The sequence below is a fragment of the Mesoplodon densirostris genome, chromosome 19, assembly GCF_025265405.1.
Source record: "Mesoplodon densirostris isolate mMesDen1 chromosome 19, mMesDen1 primary haplotype, whole genome shotgun sequence".
NCBI lineage: Eukaryota > Metazoa > Chordata > Mammalia > Artiodactyla > Ziphiidae > Mesoplodon > Mesoplodon densirostris.
In genome coordinates, this window is record NC_082679.1 from 48,944,589 (window position 1) to 48,965,831 (window position 21,243).

General features: G+C 37.8%; 1 protein-coding gene across 13 annotated transcripts in view; it reads left to right on the forward strand.

Moving 5' to 3' along the window:
* The window catches only part of NFAT5 (nuclear factor of activated T cells 5), a 132,701-nt gene extending 118,911 nt beyond the window's left edge, over positions 1–13,790 (forward strand). For all 13 annotated transcript variants that reach the window (XM_060083032.1, XM_060083031.1, XM_060083035.1 and 10 more), the window contains 4 exons: positions 3,959–4,107; positions 4,919–7,421; positions 8,080–8,323; positions 8,769–13,790. In XM_060083032.1, the coding sequence (XP_059939015.1) occupies positions 3,959–4,107; positions 4,919–7,421; positions 8,080–8,315 (2,888 nt within the window). In that variant the 3' untranslated portion in view covers positions 8,316–8,323; positions 8,769–13,790. The remainder of the gene's footprint in view (positions 1–3,958; positions 4,108–4,918; positions 7,422–8,079; positions 8,324–8,768) is intronic.
* The last annotated feature ends 7,453 nt before the right edge of the window (positions 13,791–21,243 follow it).

The following is a 21,243-nucleotide window of genomic DNA, read 5'->3' on the forward strand; positions in this document are numbered from 1 at the left end:
TTCTTTTTGTAATACTTTTGATTGGGGAGATGCTGTGGAAATTTAATTATGGAAAACAAAAAACAAACAACCTGTACCTTTCTTGTAATTGTGGCATGCTTGGGTGATTTAGTGGCAAATAAACATTTTCCAGCAGGCCTTTTATTGATTGCACTTACTGCAAGGCTGCTGGGAAGTGGAGCCCATTTGGCTGATGAGCTCTGACTGCCATTTTGGAAACTAATCTCTACTCCTTAGCTCAGTATGCTCTCTCAGGTCCTCCTCTCATCTCCAATTCTCAGTCCAAATAAAGCTGTTCTTTCCTGAGGGGGTTGGGGGGGAGATAGAATAGACTCACTTTTCCCTGTTCCTTCTTTCTAAATCTACTTAATACCTTGGAAGTATTCAGCAGTATAAAATGACTTTGAAATATAGAAAGAAGGAATAGGACTGGCTAAAGACCTTAGAACTTACAGAACAACACCAAGTGAGTTAACTGGTTTTCTTTTTATCTCCCATTTATCTGAGTTGGGCAGCATTTGCAACTCAGAACTGGCAACAGGCATAGACAAAATAATAAATCTATAAATAAGCATGAAAAGCCTGTTCTCTTTGGCCAAAAGATCAGGAAAGGGAAAGCCCAGTAGAGACTTAGTGGAATGACTAGTACCAAGTGACAGCAGCTGACCCATTAGCAGTGTTTGGGGGCCAACCCATCCCCTACCCAAACCTGCAATAGCAACAGCAGAATTTGGAAGGGTTAGACCACCCCATTCCCCACATCCGCCAACTAGTAATGGACCTGATCTGCCAACAGTGGAACCAGGAGGCCCAAAACACAGGACTCGTATGTGCCAGCAGCAGCAGGTCAGTATGTCTGCAGGAGTGGCAAGGGCAGAACCCAGGGGGCCAACCCATCCTCCACCCCACAGCAGGCAGCAGCACACAGGCCCCCTCTACCTGCACTGGTGGTACCAGTAGGCCCTGTGTATCTCTATCCTTCCCCCAAGAGTGGAGAGAGAACTAGACTTGGCAGCACCTGGCCCTCCACCAGGGCCATAGTAAGATCCAGACCAAGTGTCTCCCAACCCTCCATCCAATGGCAGAAGGCAATCCAGGGGCAGAAGGTAAACTAGATCAGGGTCTCCCAAACCTCTACCCAGTGGCAGAGAGCTATGCAGCCCAGACCCCACAGTTCTTAACCTTGTACCCAGTGGCAAAAGACAGCCCATGTAGTTGCTTCCCTTCCCCAGCAGCACCAACAGTGATATAATGGGAACCCCATTAGTGCCAGGAGACCAGAGAACATACCAGGAGAAAGGTTTTCCCTCCTGCAGGTCCAGCACCCCTTACCCCCACCTGATGACACCAGGCAGCCCAGGGAAGCACCTTCCACTCGTGCAGGCAGCACCAGCAGGATTACAGCTGGAGCTCATGCAAAGCTAACACAACAAGCAGACCAGAATAGGGCTCAGAAAACTAAATTATCATTGGCCATACAAAGACTTTGTGCATATGGCCATAGAAAGACTTGTATCTTTGAGTGAGCATTAGACAAAAAGTCCTTTCCTTGTTTGTCTACGCTAGTAGACATACCTATTTGTGAATAGTCTCCTTAGGAGAAGTAAAAGACTCCTGCTCAACTTATTCCACCTATTCTCACTTTCCAGAAGAAGAAAAATCACACGAATAAGAATTATTCTCTGGGAATTCCCTGGCTGTCCAGTGGTTAGGACTTGGGCTTCCATTGCTGTGGGCCAGGGTTTGATCTCTGGTCAGGGAACTAAGATCCCACAAGCCGTGCAGTGAGGTTGCGTGCGCGCGCACGAGAGAGAGAGAGAGAGAGAGAGAGAGAGAGAGAGAGAGAGAGAGACAGAGACAGAGAGAGAGACAGAGAGACAGAGAGAGAGAGACAGAGAGACAGAGAGACAGAGAGAGGGACAGAGAGAGGGACAGAGAGAGAGGGAGGGGAAGGGAGAGGGAGAGAATTATTCCCTAAATAAATTTGGGGCAAATATGCATATAGATCTGTTAAGCAGTAACTGTGTAGGTGATGCATTTGTTTGTCAATGGATATTTATATGCAGTGTCTAATTGAAATGTAATATAAACTTGTTTTTAGATACTGAAAATTTTTAGGCCAGAAATATCGTCAATGAAAATATGTAACACTATAAGATTAACCAAATAGTCCACAACAAACTAAATTGACTACGATAAAGGAAAAGTAAAATTCATTCATTCATTTCTTCATTCAACAAATATTTATTGATTACCTACTATGCATCAGTCAACAACAACAAAATCTCTGCCTTCATGGAACTCACATTCTAATAGAATTCAGAAGCAAGAATAGCAGCTGATATTACAGGATCAACATAAGACAACACTAATGGTCTTTCAGATTGTCTTGTGGGGTGGGCCTGAATTACTTCTAAATGCCTGCCCTGTGTATGATCTGAAGCTTTGTCTCAGACAGGATTGGATTGTGAGTTGAATCATATTGGTATTGGTAGTATCTAGGTGAAAATAGGTCCAGAGAACTCATGAGTAAATAATTCATTTCTTAGAGTAATAAAGCATAGAATATTGAAAGTTAAATGGGCACTTTTCCCTTCCCCAGTATAATCAATTTCCATAGGAATTGTTTCTAGCCAGCTGGCTGTGAGACAAGCTGAATAGAGACTAGAAGGTTTCAAATATTTTTAAATCAAAATATTTACAAAGATAACTATCCTGCTCATATACCATATTCCATTTTAAAACCCTCTTTGTAGCCAGGATTTCTTCTCAATATCAAATTAAGAAACCTATGTATAAAAATATCAAATCACTATGTTGTACACCTAAGGCTAATATAATATTGTATGTTAATTATAATTCAATAAAAAAAGAAGTTTAACAGCTGAGCCTTCTGGGGAATCTATATTTCTTTACACAGGGTCTCAAAGTAGTGGTAAACTTTTAGATCAGAATTTGGCTATGTGTTCAGTTTAGAAGACTGCCATTAGTGATTATCAGTATGCTCCACTAAGTGCCAATGGCAGACTTAAATAGAAGAAAGAGAATCAAGAGGGAAAAATAGTTATAATGAAGTGGTAGAACTTACCTATCTGCTATGTATTACCTTTCCTTGGTTGTTAATCTATAACTACTTCTGAAAATGGAAGTAGAAAAATACTTGCTGGTTTTGATTTGGAAATTTAATTGGTATACCTAAAATAGGACTTAAAATTTTTTCTTTTCAGAAATTTAAGTACTCTCTAAAAGAGAAATGTGTCCATGTGTCAACTTGGCAAATTCAAGTTTTCTAAGTCATTAATTTAGAAAAGTGAAATCTGTTTGGTTAATTGGTGACATCTTTTAATGAGAAGCTTGAGTTTTGTTGAGGAAAGAAATGTTCAGACAATCCTATGGCCTTTAAAAAGTTTGGCTTTATACTGCCAGGCAGTCAGATACTAAGAGGAGAACATAACAGTTGTAATTGAGTAGCTTGAACCTCCTGGAGATTTCCAAGCTGTATCCTATAATATATTATGGTCATGTTAAGCAGTGTATTAATTCAGGGCACCTTGGAAGGCTGCTGGGGAGTATCACTTGATAACTGAAACGCTCACTTGTTGATATTTAACTCATAGTCTCAGGCTCTTACCAGGAGTCCTCAGGGCACTGCTACTTTAAAAGAGGGAAGGCAAAGAATTCCCTGGTAGTCCAGTGGTTAGGACTCCGTGCTCTCACTGCCAAGGGGCGTGAGTTCAATCCCTGGTCAGGGAACTAAGATCCCACATGCCGCGCAGCACGACCAAGAAAAAAAAAAAAGAGGGCACAGTTTGACACACCAGTTTTGTATCTCATGCTACCATCATAGCATCAAAAAATAGACATTTAAATCATGACTAATGTCAACGCACAGTATAATGAAATAGTTGATGATTTCAGTGATTTTAAACTTTTCTTTCTTTTTTTGATGTTTGTGCAGCAATGAAAACTGCTGGATGTAACTTAGATAAGGTAAATATTCTTCCTAATGCTCTGATCACTCCACTCATATCAAGCAGTGTGATTAAGAGTGAAGATGTTACTCCAATGGAAGTAACAGCAGAGAAAAGATCTTCTCCTATTTTTAAGGTGAGCTGTATTGACTAGTGCCCTACATGTTAACCTCAAATATAAAAATTGCTATATTTTGAGTAGTTTGATTTCTTTTCCCCATATTTATGCTTTTTACTTCTCCTATTTCTTTTATATCTGTTTCTCTTTGGATTTACTTAATGAATTTTGCTTTGCAGAGTAAATGATTTTATATTCAAATAAAATAGCCTGCAAAGCAACTTCCAGTATACATTTTTTTAACATCTTTATTGGAGTATAATTGCTTTACAATGGTGTGTTAGTTTCTGCTGTATCACAAAGTGAATCAGCTATATGCTAATATACATTTTTGACAAGGGAGGAACTAATACATTAGCTAGACTTTTGTGATGTGTGGTATTAATGAAAGTACTGGTTTTAGCATTTTCAAAACTAGAGACATTTTATTTCCTTTTCTCCCCCAGTCTTTTCCTATAACTCCTTTTCCATTTTACCTTTGTTCCCCCCTCCCAACAATGTTACCAGTGATCTACAAATGGAGATATTTTTAAATTGGCTATTAATTCATCAACCATAGAATTATTATGTTCTTACTCTCCAGCAGCTGATTATTCTTCTACTTCTACTTATTTGACTATCTTTGCTTATAATACTTATTTAAAAATGCCGATGACAGTAAGACATAATGTTATCACTGAGAATCACAGTCTTACACCTGTTTTCCAAATAATAATATAGAGGGGAAAATTGGCCCTGCATATGTTTTTATAATAATAATTTTTGAAGTATTATATGAGCTCATTTAATATTTATATGTACATGTTATTTGGCGATTTTTATTTTTTAGACTACAAAGACAGTTGGATCCACTCAACAAACATTAGAAAATATCTCTAACATAGCCGGAAATGGGTCTTTTTCATCATCATCATCATCTTCCCACTTACCTTCTGAAAACGAAAAGCAGCAACAGATTCAGCCCAAGGCATACAACCCAGAGACCCTGACAACTATCCAAACACAGGACATTTCACAGCCTGGTACCTTTCCAGCAGTTTCTGCTTCTAGTCAGCTGCCCAACAGTGATGCACTACTGCAGCAGGCTACACAGTTTCAGACAAGAGAAACTCAGCCTAGAGAGGTATTACAGTCAGATGGTACAGTGGTTAATTTGTCACACCTGACTGAGGCATCACAGCAACAGCAGCAGTCACCACTACAAGAACAAGCACAGACTTTACAGCAGCAGATTTCATCAAATATTTTCCCATCACCAAATAGTGTGAGTCAGCAGCTACAGAATACAATTCAACAGCTGCAGGCTGGAAGTTTTACAGGCAGTACTACTAGTGGCAGCAATGGAAATGTTGACTTGGTCCAACAAGTTTTAGAGGCACAACAACAGTTATCTTCAGTTTTATTTTCTGCTCCAGATGGTAATGAGAATGTTCAAGAACAGCTTAGTGCAGACATTTTTCAACAAGTCAGTCAAATTCAAAATAGCGTAAGCCCTGGAATGTTTTCCTCAACAGAGCCAGCAGTCCATACCAGACCAGATAATTTAATAGCTGGAAGAGCTGAAAGTGTTCACCCACAGAATGAAAACACATTATCTAATCAACAACAGCAACAACAGCAACAGCAAGTGATGGAATCATCAGCTGCAATGGTGATAGAGATGCAACAGAGTATCTGCCAGGCAGCTGCCCAGATTCAGTCAGAGCTATTTCCTTCAACTGCTTCAGCAAATGGAAACCTTCAGCAGTCTCCGGTTTACCAGCAGACTTCTCATATGATGAGTGCGTTATCAGCCAATGAGGACATGCAAATGCAATGTGAATTGTTTTCTTCTCCTGCAGTTTCTGGAAATGAAACTGCTACAACCACCACACAGCAGGTTGCAACTCCTGGCACTACCATGTTTCAGACATCAAGTTCAGCAGATGGAGAAGAAACTGGAGCACAAGCAAAACAGATTCAGAACAGTGTCTTTCAGACCATGGTCCAAATGCAACATAGTGGGGACAGTCAACCTCAAGTTAGCCTTTTTTCATCTACGAAAAGTATGATAAGCGTTCAAAATAATGGTACCCCGCAGCAAGGTAATGGTTTATTCCAGCAAGGTAATGAGATGATGTCACTCCAATCAGGGAATTTTTTGCCGCAGTCTTCTCATTCACAGGCTCAACTCTTTCATCCTCAGAATCCTATTGCTGATGCTCAGAACCTTTCCCAGGAAACTCAAGGTTCTATTTTTCATAGTCCAAGTCCTATTGTCCACAGTCAGACTTCTACAACCTCCTCTGAACAAATGCAGCCTCCAATGTTTCACTCTCAAAATACCATGGCTGTGCTACAGGGCTCTTCTGTTCCTCAAGACCAGCAGTCAGCCAACATATTTCTTTCCCAGAGTCCAATGAATAATCTTCAAACTAACACAGTAGCCCAAGAAGAACAGATTTCATTTTTTGCAGCTCAGAATTCAATTTCTCCACTTCAGTCAACATCAAACACTGAGCAGCAAGCTGCATTCCAACAGCAGACTCCAATATCACACATCCAGACCCCTATGCTTTCCCAAGAACAGGCACAACCCTCCCAGCAAGGTCTATTTCAGCCTCAGGTTTCCTTGGGCTCCCTTCCTCCTAATCCAATGCCTCAAAACCAACAAGGAACAATCTTCCAGTCACAGCACTCAATGGTTGCCATCCAGAGTAACTCTGCATCCCAGGAGCAGCAGCAGCAGCAGCAACAGCAGCAGCAGCAGCAGCAGCAGCAACAACAGCAGAGCATTTTATTCAGCAATCAGAATACCATGGCTCCAATGGCATCTCAAAAGCAGCCACCACCAAACATGATATTCAACCCAAGTCAAAATCCAATGGCTAATCAAGAGCAGCAGAACCAGTCAATTTTTCATCAACAAAATAATATGGCCCCAATGAATCAAGAACAGCAGCCCATGCAATTTCAGAACCAGCCCACAGTTTCCTCACTTCAGAACCCAGGTCCTGCCCAGTCCGAATCATCACAGACCTCCTTGTTCCATAGCTCTCCTCAGATTCAGTTGGTCCAAGGGTCACCCAGTTCTCAAGAGCAGCAAGTAACACTCTTCCTTTCTCCAGCATCCATGTCTGCATTGCAGAACAGTATAAACCAACAAGACATGCAACAGTCTCCCCTTTATTCCCCTCAGAACAACATGCCTGGAATCCAGGGAGCCACATCTTCACCTCAACCACAGGCTACTTTATTTCACAACACTACAGGAGGCACAATGAACCAACTACAAAATTCTCCTGGCTCTTCTCAGCAGACTTCAGGAATGTTCTTATTTGGCATTCAGAATAGTAAGAAACTCTTTCTAATTTCTCATTTCTTAAATGTTATTGGTCGAAATGGTCACATTATTATTACTAGAAGAAAGCACAACATAGTGGTTTTAAGAGCACAGATTGTAGTTAGACAGAATTGAGTTCAAATCCCAGCTATACAACTTATAGACTGAGACCTTAGACAGGATACTTGACCTGCATGAGCCTCAGTTTCCATATCTAAAGTGGTGGTAATATTACATACTTGAAAAGGATATTGGGAGGATTAAATGTGGTAACATATATAAATGTATGTGTTTGCCATTTTAAGATACAAACTTGAAAGGAAAATGAAGTAAGAATGACAGAAAATTTTTCAGCCAATTAAAGTAAGTAGTTTCCAAGGAGGTAGAAAACCATGTTTCTTTAAATGTTTATATAGCAAGGAAATTATATAGGACTTATGGTGATAACTAAGCATTGTTGTATTTTTATACTGCTTAGAGGAAACCTAGGGTGAATTCTACTACTGTTCAATGAAAACCTTTTTGGAGGCTGTCAGGTGCCTCGCTTTTAACTCTATAATGAGCAAACACAGTAATGAATTTACCTTAGCCACTAATAAATACCTTCTTATGAATCTTAACAGAAAATAACTAATCAGATAGCTTCTCTATTTTAAATATCTCTGCAGACTGTAGTCAGCTTTTAACTTCCGGACCAGCTACATTGCCAGATCAGTTGATGGCCATAAGTCAGCCAGGCCAACCACAAAACGAGGGCCAGCCACCTGTGACAACACTTCTTTCTCAGCAAATGCCAGAGAATTCTCCACTGGCATCCTCTATAAACACCAATCAGGACATTGAAAAGATTGATTTGCTTGTTTCATTGCAAAACCAAGGGAACAACTTAACTGGCTCCTTTTAACTGGATATGTGAGTATTGCATTTTGGCTTTTTTCTTGTTGAAAAGCATCAATAAATTTTATTCTTAGCAGATTTGAGTTAAGTAATAACACTGTTAGGACTCTGATCTTTTAAAATATGGCTTTCTCACAAGATGGTACTTTTTTACCCTAAATAAATTACTCTGAATGATAGCTTAGGTCATATTGTTAATACTGGGCATTCCTTCTGGCTCTAAGCTTCTTTTCCTTGGAATGACAGAACATCTGATGAATGTACTATATATCAGATATAATTATGTCTCATATCTCCATTCCTCAAGAAATAAATATTGAATCTGAAACGTCTGACAGTATAAATATGATAAAATATCATTTGTAGTACTGTAATATACTTTGGGATCATTCAGGGCTACGGGAACTTTGTAAAGGCTTTCCCTCCCTATTGAGTTATATTAAACCTCTTCTTTTTTTAGAAATTCCATGAAGAAAATCCTGATTTCAAGATACCCTGAGATCTTGTGATTCCATGAGGATTATTGAACTGTTACTTTAAAAAGAAAACAAAATATGAAAAACTGTGATTGAATAAATGGATGGATTTTACTCTGACTGCAAAAGGGCACACCTATGCTGCCTATTGCAGTGATTAACCACCATTGTTAACATCTTTTTATTTTATATTCCTAATAACAGTGATGACTGAGAATCTATTTGAGTTTCCAGCTGACAGAATTAATTGTTGCTATTTTCCTAGGCATTATTTCTTTAAAAATACAGTTTAAATTGATAAGCTGGATCACTCAGTTATTATTGCTATTAGAAAATAATTCATGTTTCATGTTTACTTTTGTTCTTCATTCAGATTTTCTTTCCTGCATTTAGTCAAGTAGTGGCTTTTGAAAAAGGAAAGTTCAAATCATAACTTAGGCTGTGATTTTTCAATATAAAAAGCACAGCTATTGGCCAAAGTGAAACAATCTTTATTCCGTTTTTATAGAGAAACTGAAGGGGTAACATTCTGACAGGTAAGCTGTATTAAGAGCTCTACACAGATAAGAGGACTCTATCACAGACAACACACAAACTGCGAACAGCTGGAATGCTATTGATTTTATTTTTCAGAGAGTTGTTAATTCTCTGTGTTTCTGTTAAGGGTTTTAGCCATAACTGTGCATAGAAAAATATAAACATCTTGCTCTATTTAAAAATGAAGGGGATAATATATGGTAAATTAAGTTCTGATATCCTCCTACAGTAGTTAAAACTGACAGAGTAATTCAAGTCTGTTTTCTTCTTATCCCAGTCTTGAACTGGTATTCCCTTTTTATGTTCAGCGATACTATTCTTCCCCTCTTCTTCACTTTATTTTAGACAATTAGTAATATACTACTAGCTTTGTGATCCTGTAGTAACTTAAATGAAAAGACCACTTTGATCTGGGGTAACCCAGCAACTCCTGCAGCACAGGCCGGGGGGTATCCTTTCAGGAATGAGGGGAGCTGACTCCTGAGAAACAAGAAACAATGCATTTTTTTTCCATGAACGGTGCTGTTCTGAAGTCTTCAAATTTTTCCCTCTAATAGGAAACAGTGTAAATGTTAATCTGAAAAAAAAAAAGACAGACTAAAATTTCTTGAAACATCACTTCTCCCTGAGCTGCAGTGAGTGTAATTCACTTGTCACCTCAGTGCTTTACAGTTTGAAGTGGTCACTTATCTGATGGTTCCCACAAGCCTTAGGCTTTACAGGGTCATATCATTGACTTAATATGAAGAATTAATTTGTGTTACATCTATAGAGAGCAAAATAACACACTCCAGAACTTGCAGTTGTAGCACTAGTTATACAGATTTGGGTGTTCTCACCACCCATGGGATGCCTGCTTCTCTCTACAACCTGTTGTCTGGACACATGCTTATGTCTTACTCTCCTTTTGGCATGTAGAAAGCTGTTAATACAGTTTAAGGCCAAATTGTGTGTGGCTTCTATATGTAGATAAGATGTTTTGGCATTCTTGTCCGTTTGATTTATTTTTTAAGTGTACAAAAATTAGCCTGTTAATTGTTTGTTGAAGGCTACAATTCTGTTTTTTATTTTTTCTATCCGATACATTTAGCTGAACTTTGTGGAATTGTGGTGTTGGTTTTGTTTATATAGTCAGATTTTTCCCCCTTTTTGTGATGGTCTTCCTTGGTTCTTTGTGCTCTTCTTTAATTTGTTTTTTCTCTTTGTTCTCATTTACTCTTCCTTCCACCCCCAACCCTTTCTTTCTCTCTCTGATTGAGAGGCATTGAATTATGTTTTCAGTAGTACAGGCTTCTTGCCGATATGAAGGGAACTTTTCAGAAAGAGACCTACTCTGGGTCATTTAATTTTGAATACAGTTTTCAATCGTTCAAGTTTTGGATGGTTTATATCTAATGTGTGTTTCATTTTTTTGGAAAGCTATATTTTGTATTTAGGAAATGGTATACTATTTTGCTATTTGTACTGAGTGAGTACATTGGCATAAATATAGAAATTTATATATATACATATATATAAACTATTCTTTTTTTGCCACACATTTTTGTGGTAAATTTGTGAGTTTGTCTGATGTTCTACCACAACGTGGCGTCTGATAAAAGTGAGGGGGGGTTTGTTATGTCTTTATTGAGTATTTAAGTATCTTTTGAAACAAATGACCTTTTCATCTGTGGCCATTCCATCAGGTGGTTCCTTGATGTGATTAGTGGGCTAAAGGTAGCTCACTGTGTGTTCGCTGGATCTTTCACTCAGCAAAACGTTAAGAGTAAGGAAACCCATCCAGGCAGTTGTGTCAAGTGGAGTTTCACAAGAATGAGCCATTCAGTCTTTGCTCACTATATATTTAATATTTTATTATTGTTGTTATTGTTATTATTAATTGGCTTTCTGTATTCTATGCCTTTTATTTATAAAGACACTAAAAAAAACCCATGTTTGTAATTTTAATAACATTTTCCCCATCTTGTAATATCCAGAGCTACTTTATAAATTCTCTAAACCAAAAGCATTTTCCTCAATATATCTCTCTCTCCCCACCCCATCAGGAAAGTTTACCCAGTATAGTTCAGGGTATGAGAAGGACCACACAATCCAGTGCTTCAGTTTTAAAATGTAAAACTCTTTAACTGCAGAGGGTTGACTCATGTCAGTAAGCTTTCCACTGGTATAAAAATAAGAAGTAGAAATAAAATGCTGTAAGTTTATTTCTGAGTTTTCTGAATTTTTTCCCAAGAGATTACACAGGAGACTCAGGAAGTCTGTTTGTTCATCAAGTTCCAGTTAGAATGTTAACACTGCTGTATGGATAAAGTGGTGGCAAGAAGACTGGCTTGGGTGCTGACTTCTGTTATTTAGCAAGAAGTTTATCATTGTAAAATGCTGATTGCCAATGCCAAGTCACCAGGGACCAATTTTCTGTTTTATAATATCTAAGTTTAGAACAGAACATACACCTGAACTGTAGTGGTTTGATTGGATGGAGGCAGAAAACCCAATTTTTATTTTCATAAGTTTTGTGGTTATTTGTACAAGGGCTGTGCTAAGATACCATATTCTTATTCAATAATGATGGATTTTTTTTTTACATTGTTAAATGTTCCTTACCCCTAAAAGGTCAATGTTAAGTATAGCATTCAGAACATACTATTTGGTTACAAAAAGTACTCGTCTTCTTATTGAAGAGTTAGCTTAGTGGTCAGTGGTTGATACTTGTGCTAATAATGCAGTTTCAAGATTACTGTTACAAGTTATATCTACATATAGGAGAGACTCCATGAGCCAACAGAGGCCTTGGAAACAACAATTTATTAAATTTACTTATGGCAGAAGGACCTAAATAAACTATAAACCACATTTTATTCCTTTTTATCGTTACATTCAATTGTTCTTGCTTTTAACAACTCACATTAATGCTTGGAGCTTACCTGTGTGTCTGCATGAGTGTGTGCATGTGTGTGTGTGTGTGTGTGTGTGTTTTATTCCTTATTGTCATTCCATTATATATTCACACCAATATGGGAGAAAATAATTAGAAGTCATATTTTGCTTCTGAGCTTTATCATGTTATGTTACCTTACTCTAATTACAAATAGAGTATCATGTTGTTATCTAACCAATGCAAATCTGTTTTCGCCAGTCTCCCTAGAACAGGTTTTTGAAGGGCTTTGTTTATTATAGAAGCAGTATTAATGAGGGACCTTTCTTCCTTTCTTTTTTTGTAATACTGTATATGCTGTAGTTGGGAATTTCATTATAGTGCATTTCTTGCCCATCAGAACCTCAGTTTATCTGCCTAGGAAAAATTGTGTCAAAGGGAATGAGAAAAGAAGTTATATTTGAGTCCCTCCAGAACAAAGATAATAATTCCTTTTGACCATTTAAGCCATTATAGATGCTTATTTTGGAAAAGTGAAGTCTGTTTAGATGCATCAGCAATTATAGACCAGAAATTAAATGCTTTAATAACCAAAATCTCAAATTCAGCATGGTTTATAAATATTCACTAGGAGTAATTTGAGAATGTTTCATCTTTCTGGTGAGAATTTCTGTTATAATATCTGTTTTCCAGTTGACTTTTTTCTAATTAATTGAAAATTATATGAGATCTGTTAGCTTTACTCTGCTTCATGACCACAGGCTTCATCCCTAACCAAGACAGCCGCATTATATCTGCATGCCTTTGGTTATATGGAGAGCCTTAATGAGAGAGAGAGAGAGAGAGAGAGAGAGAGAGAGAGAGACTGTATATAGTTCATCACCTTTAGAATCTCATAACATGTATTAAAAAAAGGTTTTCTTCTCTGCTTATTTGTGTCACTAGAGCTAAATCATGAAGATAATGTTCATACTATAGTAAATATCAGAATAATACCTAGAATATCATTTGTGAATTGTCCCAGCACTCTACTTACTTCTTTAATCCTCATTTGTTTTTGTGTCATTCTAGCCTCACTTATTAATAAAATTCTATTTTTACTCCATTTTCTCTTTCAGGAAATTTTTTTAAATTAATATTTTATATCTAGATTAAATGCTTATGGAAAAGTGCCTTTTTACCATGTTAGTGCCCCTTTCTTGTAATTTCATTTTTCATTGTTGCCAAAAACACATTGCAAATGACTTTAATAGTCTCAACTTTCATTTTTTCTATTTAGTCATTCTTTTCTCCATTTTTTGATCACCATAGAAACAACTTCATAACTTTCTAACGCCCTTTGGCATAAGAGGAACAAAAAAGATACATAGCTAGAATTGTTTCTTTGAAGGAGGCTAAGTGAAAGATCACAAAATTATACTATTTAGCCTTTATAGAAATTAGCTAAATTTGTCTTCATCTTGACCAACTAATAATAGGTCTTAACTGAATGCTATCCAAAATCTTACTATATGTGAGACTATGTACACAAATGTGGATAGTTAAATTTCAGAAAGGAAGTGTTTTTTTTTTTTTTTTTTTTTTTTGCGGTATGCGGGCCTCTCACTGTTGTGGCCTCCCCCGTTGCGGAGCACAGGCTCCGGACGCGCAGGCTCCGGACGCACAGGCTCAGCGGCCATGGCTCACGGGCCCAGCCGCTCCGCGGCATATGGGATCCTCCCAGACCGGGGCACGAACCCGTATCCCCTGCATCGGCAGGCGGACTCTCAACCACTTGCGCCACCAGGGAGGCCCAGAAAGGAAGTGTTTGAAGCACCTTCTCTGATCTTTATTATAAGATGGGTGAAAATAAACCACTAACACATAGTTTAGGTAAAGCTTAGTAATGTCAATTTTTCTAACCATACAGAGTCAAATAATTCATTATAGTGTACTTCTTGTCCATCAGAACTTTAGAAATCTGCCTGTGAAAAATAGTGTCAAAGGAAATGAAGTTGTATCTGAGTCCCTCCAGAACTAAAATAATTCCTTGCAGCCAAATACAGTTGGATTGAGTATCCCTCTGTTTTTTGTTAATTTTGCCTATGTTCCAGCTCCTTACCATAGTGGTGGTGCCTGAAGAAAGAGCCATCAGCAACAAACAGGTCAGGAGAGTAGTAGCTTAGGGATAGAGCTGCTTTCCCCATGTGAGTATTTCTGTGACTGTTAGTGGCACTAAAGACTGCAAACCTTTATGCAATATTCTCAATACCCTAATGATATTATGCACTTTAATCATTCCAAAGAAGTCAAGAATGCTGTATAGTGATGATTCCTTCTTGATGAGTATATCTTAACTGTTTAGAATATGTATGTCCCTTTTTATTTTGGATAGCCAACTTGGTATGTTATGGGAATATTTTCTAAAATGTATAGTAGGACTTAAGACTTTGAAATGTAACTGACTATAAGGGGAAATTATTACACTTCAGAAAATCATTTTAGAAACATTAAAATGTTCAGCTTTCTAATTATATGTTTGAGAGTTAATTAAAACCAGCCCTCTTCCTATATTTTTTGTTTCATATTAATAGCATTATAGTATATAGTTTTCTACATACATAGTATGTATAAACGAATGGTTCTCAAAGTGTGGTCCTCAGCCCACCAGCCAACATCCGTATCACCTGGGAACTAGTTTAAAATGCAAAATCTTGGGCCTTATCCCAGGCATAGTGAATCAGAAACTCTGGAGTGGGACTCAGCAATCTGTTTTTTAACAAGCCTTTCAGGTGATTCTGATACATGCTAAAGTTTGAGAACCACTGGTGTAAACTGTATACAGTAAGATCTAGAAAGGGCTTTTTTTCCCACTCAAACAGACACAGTTATACATTGTTTTTAATGTAAATTCAATTTAACCTGGTTATCTATAATCATTTATTGGCAATGCTAATTTATTCTCAGTACTGCCTATAGAAATACAGTATATTTTATGTACATATACAATTAGTCTAGTTATTGATAATTCAGTTAACTTAGTTTGGCATTTTCATACCACTTACTAAAAAGTTTACATTAAATGACTGATTTAAATATATAGGTGCAATGTTCTGTGTTTATTTTAACTATTATGACAGTTAAGTAGCTAATACAATTGACGGGTGCTAAAGTCTCCTGTTTATCCGTAAAATGGATACATTGTGGGCAGTGATAATAAAAGCTTTCTTTTCATTGCCTCTTACTTTACCAGCAGACCACAATTTTGGCCCATCTAGACCAACTCTCAGAACAAAATTATTTCTCATTCCTTATATTTACATTTGTATCTGAGCTATTAAATAACATAGCTAGCCAGGTCAACAAAGCACCTTATTTAATTTCTTTTTTTAATAGATAAATCTTCTTTTAAAATAGCTTGCTTTGTATGAGAATTGATGCACTAGAATTTAACTATCCTTGGAACTTAAGCTTCAGACACGATGTTAAACAGACACTGTATTATTTAATTTGAGCATTAATTTTGAGCATAATTCAGTACCTCCATAATTGTTGGTGTTTACAAATCACCAATTAATAATAATAATAATAAACTCATGTAAGAAAAGTGAACATTGCAAAATGAAAATAATTGTACCCTCACTTTATGAAAATCACCACTGCTGTCTTTGCTTAAAACTAGCAGTGGAAATACAAGTGGCTTACTCTGCAAACTTTGGTGCTGGAAATACATAGGCAAGCTGTTGGGAGTTGCTCTAGCTACATTCCTCCTTTCTTGTTCCCCTTCCCCTCTTCCCCACTTTATTGCATACTGTATTTGTATATCTAAAGCATTATACCATACCACAATTCTGTTCAACTCCAACTTGTAATATTTCCTTTAAAAGGCTCTGTGTTTAACCGTATCACCCTGTTTTGTTTTGTTTTTTTTCCAGAAGTAACTTGCCTGATTTGAAATAGTTTGTATTATTATTATTATTATTTTAGCTGACGAACCTCAGGACAGCACACACACACACACACACATCTCAGATGTTTGAGAGTGGCTTTGGAATCAGACTGTGTCCAATAAAGAACTGTCCTGCATGGAAGTGTTTATGACTTTCATAGCGACAAACTGATTCCAATGATATTAAGCTAATTTCCTTTGATCTAATGAATGTATCTGCTTACCTTGTTCCCTTACATTGAATTGATAAGCTCCAAGTATTTATTACTTTTTTTGACAATTTTTACTGTTTCATTCATTTCTTTTACTTAGTCTTTTAATGAATATACTACAGTTATGTTATTAACCTGTTCTCAAGTGGTTTAGCTACCATTCTGCCATTTAACTTTTTTATTTAATTTTATTTGCTTGAGCACACTGATCAACCACTGAACTGCCTTCTTCCATTGTCCTGCAGTGATGTAAGTAAGGGTTACATTTTTGTGTATATGGCTTTCATAGTTGGGATTTCAGAGCACTGACACCAGATATTTTCAGTTTATTCTCTGAGGGAATTTCATTTGCATCTATGTTTTTAGCTATCTGTGATAACTTGTTAAATATTAAAAAGATATTTTGCTTCTATTGGAACATTTGTATACTTGCAACTATATTTCTGTAAACAGCTGCAGTCAAAAATAAAACATTGAAAGTTTTCATTTTGTAGTAGTTAACTGTCTTTTTTCCTCAGATTTTATGAATGAAGTCATATCCGTGAATGTCAGTTTTGAGCGACATGAGTATGTGATTGAACTTAAAAAATCAGTAGGAAAAGGTATGAAATATAGAAATATTTTTGAATAGTTACATTGTACCAGGCAGTGTACCAAGTGACTTAGTGTAATAGAATTTTTGTTTGTTTTACTTAGTTTAAATGTTTCATGTTTAGTAAAACAATAGATACGTGTGGTGACAAATCTTGTATTATGGAGGTACTTTTGATGAAAACCAAGTCTCTCCAGTCCTCAGTCCCACATCCAGAGGCAATCTCTTTTTATTTTTCTGTAAGTTATTTCCATATATATATATATCAGAATGTGGTACATATATCACTAGTGGTGCCCAAAATGATTTCAGGTGATACATGGGTAAACATTATCTTTAAACATATATATATAAGGTTTGTATGTACATTAGAAAAATATATAATGTGTCTACTTACTAGACTATGGGGAAATACTAAATAAATACTAATACAGGTGATACATGAATATCATGTATTTGATATATAAATAACTGAAGCTTCAGAAGCACTGCTTTAAACTGTATGCTTATACCTTCTTATCAAATATAGACAGTGTCTGTTGATTCTGTGAAAGTGACTGAATTTTTTAACACATCCAAATGTATATATCTAAATGAGTTGTCACTTCAGGAGTCTAAAGTGACAACAATGCTGCCATTGTTCTAAATATGTTTAAAAGTTGTCTTTTGGCATTTATTGACTTCAGCAGCACTGGAAAGGAGTAATAACCAAATGAAATTAAATAAGTATAAATATCAAAAGTACTGGGGTCCTAAAAACAGCGTATGTGGGCAAAAGACTGATCCGAAAATGGAACCTCATATGAGTGGCTGCCGGAAAGGCTGATGCTATCCTGAGTTACATAATTTAAGTTACAGTGTGCAGAACAAGGGAGATAGCTGTCCTGCTTTACTCCAAGCTGGTAAGAGTCCTGCTCTATTATCTTGTGAGGAGCAGACAGTTCTCAGCAGCCATATAATTAGGCCTGTAAAAGAACCGAACATCATTTATCCCTGCTCAGGACACAGAGGGACTCTAGAAGTATAAAAGCAGTTTCTCGACAGCAACACTTAATGGTCTTTCTCTCAGGAAGACAATTGATTACTACTCTTGTCCTCTATTTCATGTTGTCATTGTCCCTGCCTGCATAGTATTTAAAGCATAAGCTCTTTTTTTTTAATAAATTTATTTACTTCTTTATTTACTTTTGGCTGCGTTAGGTCTTCGTTGCTGCGCACGGGCTTTCTCTAGTTGCGGCGAGCGGGGGCTACTCTTCATTGTGGTGCGCGGGCTTCTCATTGTGGTGGCTTCTCTTGTTGTGGAGCACGGGCTCTAGGCACGCGGGCTCTAGGGCATATGGGCTCAGTAGTTGTGGCTTGCGGGCTCTAGAGCGCAGGCTCAGTAGTTGTGGCACACGGCCTTAGTTGTTCCGAGGCATGTGGGATCTTCCTGGACCAGGGCTCGAACCCGTGTCCCCTGCATTGGCAGGCGGATTCTTAACCACTGCGCTGCCAGGGAAGTCCAAAAGCATAGGCTCTTGAGTTTGCCTGCTTGGGTGAAGTTCTGGCTCCTATACCTACTGTTTAACCTCTCCATTCCTCAATTTCTTTATTTATAAAGTGGAAAGAAAAATGAATGATCCTCTTAGGGTTGTTATAAGAAGTAAATTAATCAGTGTAAAACTACTTAGTTCCTGGCACACAGGAGCTAAGTGCCTAATAAGTGTACCAGTCCTGTTGCTACTTTGCTCTTCTGCCTCTGGTGCACTGGATCCATATCCTTTTGCTTTTTCAAATACATGCTCCTGTTCCTTTAATTGTCCTCTTTCTTTTTTTAATTTTTAATTTAATTTTTATTTTATATTGGATTATAGTTGATTTTGTTGTTAGTACAGCAAAGTGATTCAAAGTGATTCAGTTATATGTATACATATATAATTGTCCTCTTTCTCCAGCATCAAAACCTTTCTCTCTTGAGTCATACCCACTGGTATATAAATTTTGTGTAATGTCCCTCATCTCTTAAAAATATCAAACAATTTTATTTGACCACACATCCCCACATCCCCCATACGTACTATTTCCACTTTCTCTTTTTCATCCTCCTGAACCCATTCCAATCAGGTTTTATCACCCTGCTCTACTGAAATACCTCATCAGCATCACCAATGGCCACCCAAAAGTCAATCCTGAGGGCTGTTTCACTCGGTTTACCAACAGTGTATGACACTCTTTGAAACACTTTATTCACTTAGCTTTCAGGACACCTCACTCATCTCTTCTGCTTCACTGGCCTTTTCCATTCTCGTCTTCTTGACCTCCTAACATTGGAGAACCCTAGAAGTCAATCATCAGATCTCTATCATAACTCAATTTTTAGGTGTGCTCATCCAGTCAGATTGCTTTACAGACTATGTGTTGAAAATTTCCAAATGTATATCTCCAGCCATAACTTCTTTAACTCCAGGTTCCTATTATCGAACTATCTACTTGACAGTCTTAACAGGCATCTCAGAAATAACATGTCTGAAGTGAAATTTTGATTCTCCCCTTCCCACTCCCAACTTCTGCCGCCAATACTCTTTCCAGATTCTTCCCCATCTAAGCAAATGGAATCTCCATTCTTCCAATTGTTTAAGCCAAAATACCTTTGAGGGTTGGGGTTTTTTGGGGTTTTTTGAGGTACACAGGCCTCTCACTGTTGTGGCCTCTCCCGTTGCGGAGCACAGGCTCCGGATGCACAGGCTCAGCGGCCATGGCTCACTGGCCCAGCCGCTCTGCGGCATGTGGGATCCTCCCGGACCAGGGCACGAACCCATGTCCCCTGCATCGGCAGGCGGACTCTCAACCACTGCGCCACCAGGGAAGCCCGGTTTGTTTGTTTTTTGACCTTGATCCAATCCATCATCAAATCCTGTTACTCTGACCTTTGAAATACTTCCAGAATCCAACCACTTCTCAATACATCTATTGCTGTCACTTTGATCCAAAGCATTTGTTGCCTAGATTGTCATAACAGCTTCCCAGCAGTTCTCCCTGCTTCTATCGTTGCCCCTTATACTTGATTCTTCACATACCAACCAGATTTAAATGTAAGTCATATGTTACACCTCTGCTCAAAACCCTTTAGTGACTTCCTATCTCTACATTTCACAATGCTTGTAATGCCCTTTGTGGTCTGATTCCAGCTTTGTGTCTGACCTATCCCTCTCTTGCTTTCTGTGCTTTAGTCACACTAACTTCCTTTCCCTCCCTAAAGCATACTGATCATGCTGCTGCCTCATGGGTTTGCACTCACATCACTCCTGGCATGTTCTTTCTTCAGGGACCTACATGTATCACTCTCTCACTTTATCAGTGCTTTGCCCAAATATAACCTTATAGGAGAGATCTTTCTTGATCACCCTGTATAAAACTCGTATCCCATCTCTAACCCTCTTACCCTGCTCTTACTTCCTAGAATTTATTACCACCTGACTGACATTTGTTCTTCTCTCGTTCTTTACTAGAATGCAAACTTCATGAGGCTAGGTTTTTTTGTCTGCTGTATTCCCAGTGCCTCTAGAAGAATGCCTGGCCCATTGATTAGATAAATCAGAATAAATCAGGCAAATCAGAATAAATATTGCTCCTTGGCATTTGTTTATTGCATTCTGTGTTTTTCTTGATTTCTATACCACTCTCTTTCCTGGATCTCCTTAAATGTCCTTTAAATTCCCTGAGAGAATCTTAGGTTCCCTTGCGATTCGGAATGAAGCAGCCCTATTGGGCAAGGTCTCAAGCCAAGTCACCATATAGGCTTCTGGCCACAATTTATCACTGAATCGTCTGATCGCTTCTTCCCCAGTAGATTCCACTTTTGCCTGAATGCCTCTGTCACTAGCTTCTCTGAAACCAGTGAGTGTGGGTCTGTTTTGTAGAAATGGATTTTATTTATTTCATTTGGAACTTTTAGAAATTTACATAAAACTGCAGTGAAGATGAAAGCAACAGTAAATATTTTCAAATGTTTTCAAACTGAAGCACCCAGCCATCTGCCATTGTGGATATTGTGGAAAGAATACCCAGTGCCTGCTGGCATCTGGCACATGAGGTTCTCCAGCCTGATGCCATCATTTCCTTGGCAGGTAAGAGGCTGTTCCCAGTTTCATGCAACCTTGCTTTGCATCATTTTCTCATGTTTTCTTTCTATGCACCACAAGAGGGCGTTCTTTCATCATTTTCTACTTAAGTTATACCAACAGTGAGTAGAGATGCACCTCAATCATTTAAATAGGAAGTTAGAATGTTAACGTCAAAATTGTTCACCAAAGTTAATGAGACTCTAGGCTCACAA